The sequence below is a fragment of the Microcaecilia unicolor genome, chromosome 12 (assembly GCF_901765095.1).
Source record: "Microcaecilia unicolor chromosome 12, aMicUni1.1, whole genome shotgun sequence".
Lineage (NCBI taxonomy): Eukaryota > Metazoa > Chordata > Amphibia > Gymnophiona > Siphonopidae > Microcaecilia > Microcaecilia unicolor.
In genome coordinates this window covers 39,270,901-39,290,664 of record NC_044042.1, presented here as the reverse complement: position 1 = coordinate 39,290,664, position 19,764 = coordinate 39,270,901, and the positions used below count along the sequence as shown (strand labels likewise).

General features: G+C 43.5%; 1 protein-coding gene across 2 annotated transcripts in view; it reads right to left on the bottom strand.

The window, feature by feature from the left end:
* DIXDC1 (DIX domain containing 1) overlaps positions 1-19,764 on the bottom strand; it is a 156,201-nt gene that overhangs the window by 36,070 nt on the left and 100,367 nt on the right. For both annotated transcript variants that reach the window (XM_030221001.1, XM_030221002.1), the window contains exons 6-9: positions 17,330-17,442; positions 7,714-7,859; positions 1,943-2,029; positions 1,759-1,812 (exon numbers count right to left, since the gene is read on the bottom strand). In XM_030221001.1, the coding sequence (XP_030076861.1) occupies positions 1,759-1,812; positions 1,943-2,029; positions 7,714-7,859; positions 17,330-17,442 (400 nt within the window). The remainder of the gene's footprint in view (positions 1-1,758; positions 1,813-1,942; positions 2,030-7,713; positions 7,860-17,329; positions 17,443-19,764) is intronic.

Here is a 19,764-nt window from a genome sequence, read left to right as displayed (position 1 = left end):
GTCTCAAAAATACCATGGAAAACAACATTTGTCAGCAGCTTATCAGTAGTGCAGGATGGAAAATACAGATATGCAGCAAGAAGACAGGATACAGGTCTCAGGGGTCAACAGAGAAAGCTACTGTGAGCTGAGACGTGCCATTACCAACTTCCGGATTCTACATGTTACGCCCCCAAATTATTTGCATATCTTAACTGAGTAATAAGCCGTTAACTAGAAATAACTGGGTGCTAACAACCAGTTATTGCAGTTTAATTGGCTCTAAATAGGATTTGCGCATGTACCTTGCTAAGCGCTATTCTATAAACATCCACACAACTCACAAGGGGTGTGGCCATGGGAGGGGCATGAGTGGGTCAGGGGTGTTCATTAAAAATGCGCACAGTATTATAGAACTTACACACCAGAATTTACACCTGGTTTCACTTGATGCAAATCCTCGTGCACAAAGTTGAGCACGGATCCCAGTGCTACCACTATTCTGCAAAGGGCGTCCATCCCAGAGCACCCTTTATAGAATATCATTCAGTGATGATTTTTTTTCAGTGCAGAATTTTGAGCACCGTTTAACTGAATCTAATCCCAAGGATGTATAAGCAAGTTACTGGCCGCACAATGCAGAAAGGAGTTGAGCGAGGGGGTGAACTCACACTGCATTAAAACAAACACGCTGGTGCACACTGCATCAAAACAAATAAAAATAAGGCCATAAAATATTCTTCTGTAATGCACAAAAGGAAACAGTGGCTTTTAAAATGCGCCAAACACAAAAAATTGTTCACCAGATCTGGGGCAACGTAGAAGGGTTGGTCAAGAGGCTGTGGTGCCACTTTTTGGGGTTTAAGTAACAGTTTTGTCTTTTATTTCAGTGACCAGAACAAATGCCTGTGACCTTAAAAGACAGATGCTAATGTGCACGTTTCTGAACAAAAATGAAAGTGCTAGCACACATCTGCACCTGTTGTGCTGCGCATATTACTTTGTGAAAATTTTATGTGTAAGAAATTTGCAAGGATAATATTTATGTGCTGAACAACAGACACAGATGTGTGCTGGTACTTTTGTTTTGTTCGAATATGTGCACAGTGAGCCAATCTCACCGCAGAACCTTTGTGCACATGTGTCTGGCAAACTTCCTCCAATTAGCACGCTAGCTCTGCGTGCTTGAAATTAGCATCTCACTTAATGCATCATGCGGTTTTAATTTCGCACTAGAAGTCACTTGCTTAGCCATCTGTGCACAGTTCTATACTGTTGCTTTCTGCATTGACCCCCTTGAAACAGATTTGTAAAATCAGAATAGCTGTTTTCATAATGCAATATAATAAGAGATGCATACTATTCATTAGAACGAATGTCTAAAAACAGGCCAGCTCAGTGGTAAGGGCTGTGCTTTACCATCCAGAGGTCAGCTCAGGTCTTCTGATGCCAGTGATCAGATTTACGTCTCACAGGTGAAGAAGCCTCATGACTAGCCACTAGTCAAAGACTATTGGTTCAGCAACCGGGCTAAGTGAGTTGGTAGGAAATATAAAATTAGGGAGAAAGCCCTGAGCAGTTGCAAATGAAGGCTCGTGGGGTCAGAGCTAATGCCAATCAAACTGGAAACCCAAAAGAGAGGGGAAAACTGCTGGATATGCAAAAAATTAAAGAATAAAACACTCCAGGAATCAAAAGAAGAAAGCAAACTCAACGAAATAAACATAAAAGGAAGCAATAAAGAGGAAATCACTGAGCACTAGCTATATGATCTAATACTTTTATATCCTGATTTTCTTCCATGCTCTGGTCCAGACGACTCTTGATTATCACCTACGGGACAAAAAAAAAAAAGAAAAACTCATAAAATAAAATATCCACAGTCACATATCTCACAAAGGAATATTGCAATAGAATGAGTGAGCTGGTTCCTGGGCAGTGACAAGGACCACGATCCACGTACCAGCTGTTCTTCAGGGCATGCTCCCTCCTCACACTGTGCAAATGAAATTTGTTCGTCCTCAGGCAGTGATCCGTTTAACAATAAGGCCTGAACAGAGAGAAACATAAGCCTGTTACCATGTGACTCAGGGACAGAAGCATGATGAAGGAATTAAAGCCTTGGCAACTATTAAGCCACAGAGGCACTAAAAAGTTTGTTCCCAAAATTAATTTGGTCTCTCTTATTTGAAGTTAAGATTTAAGGTATTATTTCAACCTCCAAACACAAGGGAATGCCACTGATTTTTCCGAGACATTAAAACTGAAGAGGAGGTTGGCCTGGTCGCTCACTGGCACTGTGCAGGATCTTGTTTTCATTTCTCTCTGGTCTTTCATTCTCTGGATCAGCTGGGCTAGGGCTGCTGCAGGTTTAGCATTTAACAGTTTCTGGGGGAAGAGGAGTCCCTAACCATCTAATAGTGACGCCTAGTGGCTGGATTTAGGGTGCAAGATTCTAGGGTTCTGGATGGAAAGAGCTCTGATGTGAGGCCCTCCCATTCAGCTGAGGAGAGTTGTTGCAATGACTGTACTGAGAAGATGCTCAAAAGTCACTGTTAACATCTATGTATAACAAACTAGCAGATCAGTATAATATTAAAAAAAAACTTTATTGAAGATACCGTGTATGAGACAAATGTCCGACACAGGCTGTGTTTCGCCCAACGATAGGGCTGCGTCAGGGGCTAGTCTGTATCTTTCTTGAATTAGAGTGGTATCAAATAATCTATCAGGACAAGCGCGGGGTACAAATGTAACAAAAAATATATATATAAGAAATTCTCTTCATAAAAAACCAGCATGAGCAGCTCAAAATAGTATATCCTGCGTGACGCCAGATAGTCGATAAATAGTCTGCTGTCAGCCTAGCCCCTGACGCAGCCCTATCGTTGGGCGAAACACGGCCTATGTCGGGCATTTGTCTCATACACGGTATCTTCAATAAAGTTTATTTTTTTATTATACTGATCTGCTAGTTTGTTTTCCACGTTGGATTTTGCAGATCAGTTGCCTTGTTGTTTTCTGGAACATCTGTGTATATAAATAACCACCGCTGAACTTACCAAACGTAGAATAGTGATCAATGCTCAAAGGAAATCGCATGCAAATGAAATATGTGGCAAGTCTACATACAGCCTGGTAGAGACAGCGCTTAGCACAAATGCAGAACAGTAAATGTTCTGCGTATGCCCCCAAAAAAGCAGAATGGTAACAACAGCGTGCACCATAGATAGACATCATGGGCCAGATTCTATATAAGGCAACTAAAAAATCTGCACGGTAAACAATTCCGCCTAAGCATATTCTATAAGCAGCGTCTAGATTTAGGTGTGGTATATAGAATACGCTTAGTTGATATCCCAGCGCCTAAAACTACACGCATCTATTTACACCAACAAAAACATAGCGTAAATTCCTGCACATAGATTTATGCGCACTGGACCACATTCTACAACTACGCGCGTAAATCCTGAAAAAAAAGTTCCAGAAAATTACTGGCATGGCAAACAGGGCCTCTGTCATCTGAATTTACCTCTCAGGCCTTCTCGTCTCTCTGCTCTGGAAACAGCTTAATGAATACAACACCTGCATTCACCAACACATTTAATTACCTGTCTTTCTATATCTAAACTCAAGGCAAGTAACAAATTCAGGGATGGTTGGAAGGTCCCTTCCCCAAATGGTTTACAATCTAAGGGGATAAACTTCAGCAGGCAATGATCAACATTTTGCTAAATGTGGGCCGCTGCCACCTGAATTGTGTCTGGATATTCAGTGCCAGCAGCTGTCCAGGTACCACAACTGAATAATCAGGCTGTAGGCAGCCTGCCAGGAATTACCCGGGCACCACTGATATTCAACAGCAGTACCTGGATAGCTACCCGGTTAACTTTGGACAGCCTTTTTGTTGTTTTAACTTAATATTTATCAGGGTACCACTCTTGAATATCAGCCTAGTTAACTTCCTGCTTCACCCTGACTCCAATCCGGGGATCAACTGATCAGCCTCTTGTACTTGATCATCTTCCACTGAAAATCAGCCCTTACGTTTATACGGGACGAGGCAACGGAGATTGAAGTGTCAAGCCCAAGGTTATGAACTTTAAACCACAGTTTTCCTGGGCTTCAGCCCCTTGGTCTAACTGCCTAACTCCCTTTGAATCCTGTCTTATCACCCACCTGCTCTGCAACAGTGAACAAAACAGGGGAATGGATTAACTGCCTGGTTTTGCTTTGCCTTCATGCATTATGCAAATGTGTTCTGCCAGTACCTACATTGGTCTTATTTCCCTTTGGTCTCTTGTTTTCCTTTGGAAACCTGAGCTGCAAAGGCTCAGTGGCTGGACAATGGAGGCTTTGTTTATAGATAATAATTATTCAAAAAAAAGAAAAGAAAAAAAATTATCACTGAGAAACAGGTTCAGCTCTCACCAACAAACAGAAAGCGAATATGCTGGAAACATATCATGCTGCTGTGGTTAAAAATGAAAGGGCCTGGTTTACAAAAAAAGCTCAGCTCCTACATTTAGGTTTCCTAAATGTGTCCCCTGTTTTTAGCCAAACTTAAGAGCCTAAGGGGCCCTTTTACTGAAGTGCATTAATCACTTAAAGTACGACTGACACCCAGAAATAGGCTACCATGCCAACTTCTTCACTACACTGCACAGCTGATGACCTACCAAAGCTTCTACGGGGTGGGCTCCAGATTTAGTGGAGGGAGGAGGGCAAGGGAAGGCAGAGATCATGGGGTGCTTGGTGCCTAATGCTCCAGGGACACCTCCCCCCCCCCCCCCCCCCCCCCAATTTATTTTGGCCACATCACTGATGTAAACTGTGAATTAAAGCAAACCCCACTGAAATCAAAGTGAAAAGTAAATGCAAAGAAACAACGACAGTGATGCTGACACCCTGTGGTCATTGCTGATACAACAACCTCTCAATAAACTTCATGTAATGTAATTTGTTATTTATTTTTATTTTCTGTTATTTTTGTATTTTGTGTTTGGTACCCCACTTAGCACTGGGGATAGCTGAGCTATAAATTATTTAAATAAATAAGGGCCCCTTTTATCAAGCCGCGCTAACGGTTCCAGCACAACAACACCAACGAAGCCAATACAAAATGAATGGGTTTTGCCAGCATTACCACACTGGGGGCCGCTGGTTTGATAAAAGAGGCCCTAAACTAAAACAAATAATCAGTGACTACTACTTCTACTGCAGCTTCAGCCTCAACCACCACATATACTCAGAGTAACAATAAACATGAAACCAATTTTTTTCACACTGAATTTGATATCGATCTGGAAAGTTTTCTCCATGACCCTCATGTACAACTCAATAGCTTTCCGGTGAGGTGTTGCTTATGGAAATCAGATAAGAAATACAGTGGACTTTACAGGAACGACAAAAATTTGCAAGAATTGGGTGAAAAAAGTTTTCAAAACTAAGGGGTCCTTTTACTAAGGTGTGCCAAAAAATGGCCTGTGCTGGTGTAGACGCATGTATTGGACACGAACAGGCCCATTTTTCATTGTGCCTGCAAAAAAAGGCCTTTTTTAAAACCGAAAATAGATGTGCGTCAAAATAAAAATTGGCACGCATCCATTTTGGGTCTGAGACTTTACCGCCAGCCATTGACTTAGTGGTAAGGTACATGTTAACTGGGCGGTAATCATCTATGCGTGTAGGATGACGATTACCGCCCGGCAGCGTGTTTTTTCTAGCAAAAAAGGTGCCGGTACTCAAATGCCAGGCCACCCTTCAGGGGTGGGGTGATTACTGAGGGACCCACCCACAATAGCCAGGCCTCCTGCAATTAGTCACAGAATCTATGGCAAAGCAGAATTGGTGTGTAGAGCCTGAGCTCTTTCATTAAAACTTGGGGTCCTTGGGTCAATTTTAGCAGACAATGGAAAAGGTGCCGGTACTCAGTACCCCCTCAAAAAAAGCCCTGCCGCCCGGTTTCTGCCAGAAGCCAGAAAATAAAAATTATTTTCCAGCACATGTAGCGGACCCGTGTCAAAAATGAAATTACTGCACGGGCCATGCAGTAGCCCGGCGGTAACTCCAAATTTACTAAGGTGAGCTAAAGGACTTTTTCTTTTGTTACATTTGTACCCCGTGCTTTCCCACTCATGGCAGGCTCAATGCAGCTTACATATTGTATACAGGTACTTATTTGTACCTGGGGCAATGGAGGGTTAAGTGACTTGCCCAGAGTCACAAGGAGCTGCCTGTTCACTCTGGTGGATCCTCTTCTACTTCTATCCCTCTGCCTGTCGGCGTACCTCAGGGTTCTGTTCTTGGTCCCCTCCTCTTTTCTATCTACACTTCTTCCCTTGGTTCATTAATCTCATCCCATGGCTTTTCCTACCATCTCTATGCTGATGACTCCCAAATCTACCTTTCTACCCCTGATATCTCACCTTGCATCCAAACCAAAGTTTCAGCGTGCTTGTCTGACATTGCTGCCTGGATGTCTCAACGCCACCTGAAATTAAATATGACCAAAACCGAGCTTCTCATTTTCCCCCCCAAACCCACCTCCCCGCTCCCCCCGTTTTCTATTTCTGTTGATGGCTCTCTCATTCTCCCTGTCTCCTCAGCTCGAAACCTTGGGGTCATCTTTGACTCTTCTCTCTCCTTCTCTGCTCATATCCAGCAGACCGCCAAGACCTGTCGTTTCTTTCTTTACAACATCTGTAAAATCCGCCCCTTTCTTTCCGAGCACTCTACCAAAACCCTCATCCACACCCTTGTCACCTCTCGTTTAGACTACTGCAATCTGCTTCTTGCTGGCCTCCCACTTAGTCACCTCTCCCCTCTCCAGTCGGTTCAAAACTCTGCTGCCCATCTCATCTTCCGCCAGGGTCGCTTTACTCATACTACCCCTCTCCTCAAGACCCTTCACTGGCTCCCTATTCGTTTTCGCATCCTGTTCAAACTTCTTCTACTAACCTATAAATGTATTCACTCTGCTGCTCCCCAGTATCTCTCCACACTCGTCCTTCCCTACACCCCTTCCCGTGCACTCCGCTCCATGGATAAATCCTTCTTATCTGTTCCCTTCTCCACTACTGCCAACTCCAGACTTCGCGCCTTCTGTCTCGCTGCACCCTACACCTGGAATAAACTTCCTGAGCCCCTACGTCTTGCCCCATCCTTGGCCACCTTTAAATCTAGACTGAAAGCCCACCTCTTTAACATTGCTTTTGACTCGTAACCACTTGTAACCACTCGCCTCCACCTACCCTCCTCTCTTCCTTCCCGTTCACATTAATTGATTTGATTTGCTTACTTTATTTATTTTTTGTCTATTAGATTGTAAGCTCTTTGAGCAGGGACTGTCTTTCTTCTATGTTTGTGCAGCGCTGCGTATGCCTTGTAGCGCTATAGAAATGCTAAATAGTAGTAGTAGTAAGTGGGAATCAAACTCAGTTCCTCAGTTCCCCAGGACCAAAGTCCACCACCCTAACAACTAGGCCACTCCTCATTTGATTTGCTTACTTTATTTTTGTCTATTAGATTCTAAGCTCTTTGAGCAGGGACTGTCTTTCTTCTAAGTTTGTGCAGCGCTGCGTATGCCTTGTAGCGCTATAAAAATGCTAAATAGTAGTAGTTATTGCACACTAATGATTAGCGTTGCACTAAATGCTAAGAAGCCCCAAAATCTATTAGCACAGCTTAGTAGGGGAATCCTAAATCTCTCTGATACCCCAAAATCAAAGATACCTGTAGTCCAGAAATCATTTTCCTAGCTTCCTCCATTTCTTTCTCCAAGTAGTCTTGTTGTTCCAGTAGATGTTCCTCCCACGAAGTCTCCAGATACAGGGCTTGGCCAGTCTGCCAGTCGGGGAGAGGAGCAGAGTTGGTCTCTTCTAAAAAAAGAAAAGAAAAGGAATGAGGTGGCTTACAGCCAAGGCAGAGCTGAAGCCTAAAGGAGCAGAAGGGGACTGCTGGGTCAAAAACAAAAAAAAACCCAAAAAGCAACCTGAAGCGGGGCAGCAAGTCTGCCCATTATGGCCTCCAAAGAGGAAACAAGTATTGGGTTTACCACACTGAAAATACCAGAGAAGTTCAATCCCACAAATCTGGAAATCAGCTAAGCGCTGAAGAAGGGAATAGTTTACAAGATCAAAAGCAAAGAGATTGCGTGTATTTAGAAGGACATTTCTGTCACTATTTAGAATGAGCTTAACAGAGAGAAAATGGACAGCGCATTTTAACATGGGATTTTCCAGCATGCTAAGCCCATTTCTAATGTAGCCTTATTTAAGGCATTCTTTTTGAAAAAAAATTTTCAGGTCACACTAATGCGAACACATCGAATGAATAACACTTTCACGCCCATTCCCCACCCTCGCCATGTCCCTCCCCAAAAAAATTTCAAATAATGTATTTAACACACGTTAAAAGGCAAATTACTGCAAAACGCAGTAAGCATTTAGGTCTTAATTCCCTTCAGTAAAAGGGCTTCTGAGCTTTTAAGGCACATTCATGAACTGAATGTGCACTAACAAATGCACATCCCTATATCCTTTTGCTGGCTAGCACCTACAGCAGGGGTGTCCAACTTCGGCCTTTGCCAGGTTGGTTTTTCCAGATTTCCCCAATGAATGGAGGCAGTGAATGCAAATAGATCACATGTATATTCATTGGGGAAATCCTGAAAATCCGACTGGATTGCGGCCCTTGAGGTTGGACAACCTTGATCAAGAGGGAGGGGGCTGCTGGAACTCTTTTTTACCTGTAGTGTAGACTGGAGGGAGGTGGAATCGGTGAGGGGGTAGGGGGGGTTGTCTAGGCTCATCTTTAGATTTAGATCAGGTGGGAGGGAAGGGATACAATCCAAGCAAAGACACAGCTGACTTCAGTTTAAACTAGGTAACTCTGCTTCTAGGTTTGGCTGGCCAAGTTAGCTGGATAGTGCTGAAAGTAGTTTTCTTCTCTCCTCCTGACCTACTGTCACCTTTTGGATTTACTGTTTAGTTATGCTGGGTGATGATATTTTCAAAGCCTTTAATTTAATTACCCACCATATAGTTTGGGAACTACATATATGGACATTTTTCTGTATTTTATTTAAGAAGATAATTCTTTAATACTTAAATCTGTGGGCTGAACCATGCATTATTGATGGAAAATTTCAAACCAAACATGTGTATTTAAGTTCTCTTTGAAAATTACCCCAACAAAACTACCCATGCATACCCCAGTTTGGTGTGGGTAACTTTGCCACGAACATTTACATACATACTTTTAAAAAAATTCTAAAACCATATGTGTAAAAGAAAACTCCACCCAGACCCCACCCTACCAAAGCACCTCTCCCCAACACAGTAAAAGTGCACACCCGGGGGAGGGGACTTGACAACAAGCTGTTTAGGCAGGAAAGGCACTAAAGAGTATGTTGCCCCTTTTTTATGAATGATACCAATAAAAAAGAACCACACACAAAGAAAATGCAAACAAAACTCTTTGATGTAATTAGTGCCGGACCACTGAAGGTTAAAAGCAGAAGCCCCTCAGAGCTGGGAGATCAACTTACCGGCATTAATATCGCTGCCATGTAACACCCTCTGCATTAAATTCCATCGCCGGGGCTAACCATGATTTTACCACATAAAAGGGGTCTTTTACTAAGGTGAGCTAGTGTTTTTAGCTTGCGCTAAACATCAAGACACCCAAAGGAATATAATGGGCGTCTCAGCGTTTAGCGCCAGCTGATTTGTAGCGTGAGCTAAAAACGCTAGAGTACTTTAGCAAAAGACTTCCAAAGTGCTCAAAGGGCTAAGTGTTCCAACTAGGTTAATTATTTATAACCACAATTCTTTCTGCGGTTGTATATGTATTTCACATGTACTAAAGAAGCCTACATGTTCCCCCAAAAAATTTTTTTAAAGTAAAGTTCCACTTAACTCCGTTAAGCTTGAGATAATCCGCACCAAAATGAAGAAAGTCCAAACTCCAAAGTCCACCATGCCCAACTCAAGACCTCAAGTTTTGTTGAACCTTCAACTTCCTAAGGAATGGCAATACTTATGTACTTATGTATTAAGGGTCTATGTGTCCCCAATTTTAGAAAGGCAATGTATGTGCCTATATTCCTTTATAAAAACACGGTCCCAAAAGCTACCACATAAGTTAAACCTGCTCTGAGGCAGGACCGGTTGTGCCCATACAAATCGGTGCATATTTTGTAAAAATATGTGCATAAATGCCCTTCCCCGCCCCTCGGAACACCTACACACATAGTCAGGGCAGGATTATCTCTTTGATGGGTACTAGGCAATCAAATGCATTGTGCCCCCCCCCCCAAAACCATCGTAACATAAATACAACTTAAAATTCCATAAAATGGGCTCCGTGTAATTCTAGCAGAGGAGGAAGCAGAAGGTAAGAAATGCTGCTCACTGACTCCTCCTATCAACTGAGAATGGGTAAAAAAGACAGACCTCTGCAGGCAGCTGTAGTTCTGTTCTTCCGTCCCTCTCCATCTTCTGCGAACAGGGATCCTCGTAAACATTTGGGCCCTAGGCACATGCCTAATTTGTCTATGCCTTAATGCTGTCATGCACATATAGGGCATTTCTATAAAGGGGAACCATATTAGGTGCCTATCTGGAGCCTATTCTGTAAAGGACACTAGATGCCTACTTTCCTTTACAGAATACTAGTGTAGCAGCGTAAACACTTTCATATAATTTAGGCATGGCCACTTACACCAGCCATAGAGCTGATGTAAATGCTCCTGTCTAGATTGCTAAAACAATGCATAAATTATATAGTATTTTATAATATAAGCGCTGCCCGAACTGCCCACAAGAAATCCCATCTTCAAATTATGCACCATCTTACACAATAGCACCTAGATGGAATATTGGCATATACAAACATATATGACACTGTTCAGGTCATTTACGGGCATTTTTGGCACCTAAATGTAGATGCCCTTTTTATAGAATTACCCTGAATCACGTAAAAATAGGCACTGTGATTTCTATGCACCTACTTTTATGCATATATCCCCCCCCCCCCCCCCCCCTCCGGACAATTTTAGAAGTTCCTACTTGAGCACATAAAATGCTGTTCCACATGCTCAAGTCATGTAGCCTGAGCTTATGTGTGTATTTTTATGTGCACATTGTGACGGCAGTTTCATAAACTGTCATTTCCATGAGTAAGGCAGGACTTTACCTGCAGAAACAATTTCAAAATGATCCTCTCTGGGAACCCTGGGAAACAGAGACCAAGGAATTGAAAAGTTCTGCTTTATTGAGTGTTAATCTTTTTGGAGCCGACTTATGGTAATATGATACATCCAGTCAAGAAAATACTAGCTCTGCGTAAAGCTCTTTTGCAGCGTGATTAAACGCAGTCAGTGTCACCTTGGTCCTGATCCCATGACGGGAGTGAAGCTGTCTGGAGGGGCACACGCTTTCTCGCATTGTGTGCCTATGACCAAGGTCAGGGGCCAGTGAGACACCAAAAGGATCAAGTGTGCAGAGTTGGAAGTTCAAACTGCTACTGAGGATTCCATTAAAATACTAAAGCCGCCCCTTGTCTGGATATGTAGCTGTACAAAGTATCAAAGGTGCCGACATATGTTTCCGGAAATGTTCCCCACCAACTGGTTGGGTAGTTTCACAAGGGGAGTCGGGGGGGGGAGGGTGGTCTGGGGTGGGGAGGGGGGGAAATGTTCAATATTGATGATAGTCGATGTTGGGATCGGATGTTATGTTCTTTATCATAGATGTATGGCAATGTAAAGGAGAGTCTTTTGTTACAACATCAATAAAAAACGGTGGAAACACGAAGATAAGGGGGGAGGGGGTGGGTGAGGGGAGTAAAGGTTTAAAAGATTGATGATGGACCTCAACATTGTTAGGTGTGCTTGGGAAGATTTGTTGGAAGCATTTTGTGTATCCCAGGCCACGGTTGTGATAATCTTTGTTTACCATCAATAAAAATGTTGAAACATAAAATACTAAAGCCTGCAAAGTTCAAGCGAAGCTTCATGTGGTGTTTATGTAGCTCTCAGTAACCAAAAGAGCTGTAATTCTTACCTGTTAAGATTATTTTCTAATTATTTGTACCCCTTTTTATGTTCATCATGAGCAACACTTTTCAAAGCCATTTCCATGCATAAAGCCATAAATGGAACAAGTATTTATAAAATTGTGGGTCTGATATCAGGATAAAATAATCTTGGAGCAGGTGTAATTTTGTGTGGCAGCTTTCAGGCACATATGTTGTCTTTTAAAACTGGTGCCACACATGCACCTACATGCCTTCCCTGCCTAAGTACCCTGATCTAAAATTACCCTCCTTGGGTACCAGCAGCAGAGCAGAGGAGCGGCCTAATGGTTAGAGCAGTGCGCGTGGAACTGAAAGGCCCAGGTTCAGATCCCACAGCATTTCAAGTCACTTAACCCTCCATGCCGAGAAGAAAGCAGTGGCAAACCTGTATCATTCCAGGAAAACCACAAGGAGCTTGGGATCCCTCATTGCATGGTTACCATGCATGGTTACCAGGAGTCAGTTTGACTGAAGGGCACATCTGGATCTGGGTACCAGCAGCAGCCTGGGCAATCACATGTGCCCTTGGTTCCTGTAACAGGCTGCTGTGGTACTGTACTGAGAACATCCCACACATTCAGAAGCTGTGTTAACTCAACCTTCAGGAAAATGTAGTTAGTAGCCAGACATTTTGGATAAAATTAATCTGTACTGCACAAGTTTTTCTTGTGATACCAGCTCATTTAAATATCACTCAGATGTCATTATTCGGTTAACTCTTAAGATATCTCCCTCAGGCATAGCGAAGTTTTGTGTAAAACTGGTGCTGTGCAAAATTTTTTATGTGAATGTTGCTACTGCAAAATCACTTGTATGCTGATCTGTATGAATCTTCTGCTTGGAGCAATACAGCACAGTTTTCAATAACAACTTCGCAAATGCAAACTAACATATGGAAAAACCTTCCATTACACATGCTCTTTTCTGTGTCTCTGCAAAGTTATTCGTCCTAGAACAGCTCAGCCTCCATGTTAGCCAAATCTAAAATTCAGCAAATGCTATTTTGTGTGTGGGGAGGGGGAAGGAGTAACATATGGTGACTATAGGCCTACAGCCCAGGTATTTCACCCACATAAATCGCGAAAGCTGCATGGAAAAAAAGAGAGAATCTCTAAAATGCACAGAGCGCTCTGTCCGTGCCAGATATATACTCCCACATCAGAACACATTAACAGAAGGAGATTTTTTTTAAACCTTATGTTTCTGCATAATAATGCACTTTCAACAAACTGACATAAAAGTTCCAGGACAGTTTTAATAAAATGGGATAAACTTAATATAGTATGCATTTTCCCTATGCAATAAAACTTGCAGAAATGTAGGTGCTATTCAAAATTGTTACTTATCTTTCCTTAAAAGCACGCCCCCTCCCCCCACCCCCACAGAACATGCACATCTATCCTATATAATAATTCTCACCGCCAACGTTCTAAAGTAGCTGCCTGTGTCCGTGGCACCTTCAGCGTTCCTCAGCTAGGCTCCGTAGCCAGGTTGACGTCACTCACTGCAGGACACCACACTCAATTACAAACGTCCTGGCGATGCCTCCACCCATGCCGCAACCCTCCCCCCCCCCTCCGAGTCTGGCCCCGTCGATCCCCCTCCGTGCACGTCGCCCCCCCACTCCATATTCGAAGGCTGACACCAACGACTGCAAGGGGAGCCGAAGGAGAACAGCGGAGAGCCCCTGCATGGATTATGACCACGCTTCTCGCTGCTGGTTCGGGCCCTGGGCTCTTCGGGAGACTGCAGGGAGAGACTGGATCTGACTGAGCCAGCAGCTGAGAAGAGGCATCCGGGAGGAGCAACCCGACGAAACAACCGGTACGCGAGGGCTTGGCCAGGGAGAGACCGACGTCGCACCACCATGCTGACTACGGAGGTCATGGTAGGAGCAAACAGGGAAAAAGCAGGAGCCCCGTAGACAGGGTGTAGAAGTGGCCCAGCGCTGTGGAGCACATGTCGTGCTTCCGCCCAGGCACCTAATCCCTACTCGAGCAGCACTCACACTGACGAACTCTGCACCTATTCCACTGCTGCTGCCTCCAGCTGCTGACTGAGGAGTTTCTCTCTCCCACACACACACACACACAAACACACTCTCTCTCTCTCTCTCTCTCTCTCTCATACACACACACACACACACGCACATTGCTAGTGTTTAACACACACATTCCCATCTCTCACACTCCCCCCTCCGAGTCTGGCCCCGCCAATCCCCCTCCATGCATGTCAACCCACACCCCTCCAAAATCACCACACCCGCCCCACCCCTCAGTCGCACACACACACACAATGTCTGTCAAACAAGCACACAAACTTCCTTGCGATGCCAAAACCCATGCTGCTACCCTCCCCACCCCTGACTGGCCCCGCCGATCCTCCTCTCTGCACGTTGCCCCCCCTCCTCGAAAATCACCTACCCCGCATCCCACCCTCTCTCTGACTCACAGACACATTCTCTAACACACACACACACTCTCTGTCAGTATCTCACACCCACAGTGAATCACTCTCTCTCTCACACAGCCTCGCTGTGTCTCTCTGTCTGTGACACACATACACACACACAATCAATCGACATTCTGTCTTTCTCTCTCCCACACACTAAGTCGGCCCACACACACACTGTCACAGTCTATCTCCCACTCACACACACACACACACACACACACACACACACAGTCTCTCTCTCTCACACACACACACACACACACACTCTGTCACACACACACACACACACACACACTCGCACATTCACTCTCTCTCTCTCTCACACAGTCACTGTCAAACACACTCTGTCAAACATACACACTCAAAGGAAAACCTTGCTAGCACCCATTTCATTTCTTACAGAAACGGGCCTTTTTTACTAGTTACTTATAAAACGAAGGGTGGTTAAGAGACCAGGAACGCAATCAGAAAGTGCATTTATGAAATTAAACCAAAAATCTTGGTGTAATTTATTTTTTTTATTTTTGTTACATTTGTACCCCGCGCTTTCCCACTCATGGCAGGCTCAATGCGGCTTACAATGAGTTGGGCAGGCTGGGCTTGATATAGCTGAATGGCTGGAAGGAGTGTGATGCACGGAAGAGTCAGCTCCATAATATTCTCAAAATCTACAAAGTCTGGAATTTTTTTTTTTAAGTCTAGGTGCTTCCTGTTCCCACCACTGCCTTATCAAAGAGGATGGGGCATCTTCAAGTATTTTCAAGTTGAGAAATGATTTAAAGAGCTCATTCTGAAGTACTACTACTACTACTACTACTACTACTATTTAGCATTTCTATAGCGCTACAAGGCATACGCAGCGCTGCACAAAAATAGAAGAAAGACAGTCCCTGCTCAAAGAGCTTACAATCTAATAGACAAAAAAATAAATAAAGTAAGCAAATCAAATCAATTAATGTGAACGGGAAGGAAGAGAGGAGGGTAGGTGGAGGCGAGTGGTTACAAGTGGTTACGAGTCAAAAGCAATGTTAAAGAGGTGGGCTTTCCGTCTAGATTTAAAGGTGGCCAAGGATGGGGCAAGACGTAGGGGCTCAGGAAGTTTATTCCAGGCGTAGGGTGCAGCGAGACAGAAGGCGCGAAGTCTGGAGTTGGCAGTAGTGGAGAAGGGAACAGATAAGAAGGATTTATCCATGGAGCGGAGTGCACGGGAAGGGGTGTAGGGATGGACGAGTGTGGAGAGATACTGGGGAGCAGCAGAGTGAGTACATTTATAGGTTAGTAGAAGAAGTTTGAACAGGATGCGAAAACGGATAGGGAGCCAGTGAAGGGTCTTGAGGAGAGGGGTAGTATGAGTAAGTCTCCAGAGATGGAAGGAGCTAGCAAAAAAATTGAAATTATTCCCATTTCAATAAATGAATTAAAACCATAAAGCTGTATTGCACCAAAACTAATTAAAGCAATTAATGTGCGCAGTGGCAGAAAGGATGAAAGCCAGTGTTATTCTTTGAAGGGCCAGTACTGTTCTCATTGCAATTTGCTGGAGTGACAAAGTATAAGCATGTTCTACATATTCATTGCTGAAATTAATGTAAGACACTGAAAAAAGAAGGGCACTGAATTCCTTTCATGCGGTAGAAAAGGCCATGAAGCAAACATCTTTTGCCTCTAACCTTGACTCTAACAGAGAAAACTTTTCTAATTTGCAGTGCAAGGCTGGTTTTACTTTAGGGTATCATACTTAAAAAGGCCCCTTAGAACAGTTCTTCCCAAATGTTTAGGGGCTGGAAACCCATTTTAGTAGGTAGAAAATTATGTGACCCCCCAATTCTATCTGTTCTCCTCCACTTCTGTTCTGGGGCATCTTGTAAAACTGACTGACAACATTATTGAAGTCCCCACTTCTGGTTCAGCCTGTGCAGGCTGGATTATAGCATCTCCTCGGCTTGCATGGGCTGATGACACCACTGTCCAATTTTGTTTGTTTTTTGTTTATTTATTTATTGCTGTTGTGGTTGTGATCTCAAATAAGTATAGGATGGCTTTTATCAGTATAAACAGGTTTTAAATAAATACATTTTTCCATTGTGATTCCCTTATGTGGCTGTACCACATGAACTTTATCTTATCTCAACATCACTCTGTACTTTGTTTACACCGGAGTCTGCAAACGCATCTCCGGTGCTATGTAAGCCACATTGAACCTGCAAATAGGTGGGAAAATGTGGGATACAAATGTAACAAATAAATAAATTAATTAATTAATTAAATTAACCCACAGTTAGGGAACCGCTACCTTAGAAAGGCACTCAGCTCCTTCAATCCTTCTTCATTTTTCTCCTTTCATAATACGGAGAAAAGCACAAGACCACTCCTGGTACACTTTTGAGCTAGAATACCAGAACAATTGAACATGTCTCGGACAACAGGGAGCCAGCAGGCCATTAAAAATTATCTCTAGTCAAAAGAAAGATGCTCTGACGAGCTAAAATCACCCAAAGTCATCCCAGGAATGATAAAGCTGAATCCAAAGCACTATTTAGAGCAAAAAAGAATGTGGATGATGGTGTCTTAAATATACAGTTACGCTTCCCAAAGTGGCACGATGCAAGCACCTTGGCAAGTGTTAATGGTAAATATGAGAGACTAAGAGTGGGATTTATTATTGTCTGGAGACTCCCCCCCCCCCCCCCGCCAAAAAACCCCGTCACATAACAAATCTAATGACATATCAGCTAGGAATAACAATGTCTTTATTCTGAATTTCACCCCAGACTCAAGACGTTCTGCATTCTCTCACAAGTCTGATATCGTATACCTGCTTTGTTTTCTGCTTCTTCGGACTGGGTGACCTCAAAATCCACCTTCTCTTCCAAGGGTGTGGCAAAGGACTCGGATTTTGCACTGTGCACCGGACTTGAGGAGGTCAGGCTGCAAAAAGGGGAGGGCGTAGAAATTGATCAAGAAGTACATTGTCCTTAAAGTATGCCACTTTCTTCTCCTTTTGAAGTTTTACATTACATTAGGATTTATATTCCACCATTACTTATACACTTCATGGCAGATCACATATTAGTTTTAGGTTTACCATGCCTTCTACTGTGGTTTCAATGTAGTCACTGAAGAAATTAGGTCTTACCTCATAATTTTCTTTCCAATAGTCCTTCCCACAATTCCAGAACCTGTGGGATAGTTGTGTCCATCAAACCAACAGGTGAAGATAGAGAACTGCAAATTGAGCTGAGACATATCTGTCTTTTGGCATCCAGACAAGCAGTAAGGAGAAACTCAGAATAAACAGAACAATCTTAAACACTAACCAGACAAGCAAACATGTGTGGACCTCTCATCTCTGGACAACTTGTAGAGAACAAGAGATATGAAGGATACACCATACAAGATGATATTTGTTATTTGACCCACTACTTTGCACCCACTAAACAACTCAGAAACCTCGGGCAGACCTCTGGAATAGTGGGAAGGAGTAACGGAAAGAAAATTATCAAGTAAAACCTAATTTCTCCTTCCATTATGTAGCTTCCCATTATTCTGGGAACCTGTGGGAAGTTCAAAAGCAATCCCTAGAGTGGGTGGGATCTTGGCAGCGCCACCCTGAGGAACGAAGCCCAAAACTGGCTCCCGAGGATGCCGCAATGTCCACCCTGTAGTGCTTGGCAAAGGTATACAGCGTCGACCTCGCTGTCACCTTGCAAATATCCACCAGAGACAGAAAAGAATTGCCTCTTATGAGATCTCCTATTCTGTCTCCTTATTCTCTGCATGCCAAGCTTACATTAGTCAATGCAGAGATTGCGAAAGTAAGAAGAGGAGTCCTACACTGAGGAATCCAGTCAGAAGTTAAACACAAGATCAAGTGTTAAAAGATGCAAGACCACAAATAGCAGAGAAGAGCAAGGTGATTAATTCTTGTGAGGGAACGTTGTCGAGGTCAGACCCTTTCCAACAAAGATTTCATAATCAAGATGCTTAAAGGGAATGTCAAAGCTTCCCAAGAATGTACAACATTCAAAATTAAAGTGCTGAAACACTTTCAAGGAAACACAAAGGGTCTTAATAGGGATAAAGGAAAGGCAGTTCTCAAAAGCCACTTAGCCATGTTAATGACTACTTAAGTGGGTAAAAGGGTTTTTTGAGAACTGCCCATCCTGTATGTGGGTAAAAATGTTTGTGTTCTACAGCAACACGTTTACTTCCAACCACATTTTCTTGGAGGCATCCTGGGGTAAAATTGAGGACGTTTAAACAACAGCGAACACAGTTTTGAAGTTTCAGAACTACACATATTTTTGCCCGCAAAAGTACCCAAAGAAAAAAGAAGTACAAACCTCTGTGGGTACATTTTATTTGGGCAGTTTTCAGAGGGAATACATATGTATACTTGTCCTGTGAAGATCGGTACAAGGTACGTGGATAAAAGTTTCCGTGGACTTTACACCTGTGTACAGTTTCAAAACTTGGTCTCTTGGCAGTCTTCCTGTAGCTGTAAGACCTGTTTTGTTTTGGGGTTTTTTACAAATTTATTCACACCCACCCTGTAGAATATCAACCCCCTCCAATCCCAGTCCCTTTACTTTACAGCTTTTAAAATCAACCATGCTGTGATAATGCCAACTGATATTAACTATACTATACTACTACTTACTACTTAACATTTCTAGAGCGCTACTAGGGTTACGCAGCGCTGTACAATTTAACAAAGAGAGACAGTCCCTGCTCAAAGAGCTTACAATCTAATAGACAAGTGAACGGTCGGTCCGATAGGGGCAGTCAAATTGGGGCAGTCTGGATTCACTGAACGGTAAGGGTTAGGTGCCGAACGCAGCATTGAAGAGGTGGGCTTTAAGCAAAGACTTGAAGACGGGCAGGGAGGGGGCTTGGCGTAAGGGTTCAGGAAGGTTGTTCCAAGCATAGGGTGAGGCGAGGCAGAATGAGCGGAGCCTGGAGTTGGCGGTGGTGGAGAAGGGCACTGAGAGGAGGGATTTATCCTGTGAACGGAGGTTACGGGCGGGAACGTAAGGGGAGATGAGGGTAGAGAGGTAGTGAGGGGCAGCAGACTGAGTGCATTTGTAGGTAAGAAGGAGAAGCTTGAATTGAATGCGGTATCCGATCGGAAGCCAGTGAAGTGACCTGAGGAGAGGGGTGATATGAGTATATCGGTTCTGGCGGAATATGAGACGTGCAGCAGCGTTCTGAATAGACTGAAGGGGGGATAGATGGCTAAGTGGGAGGCCG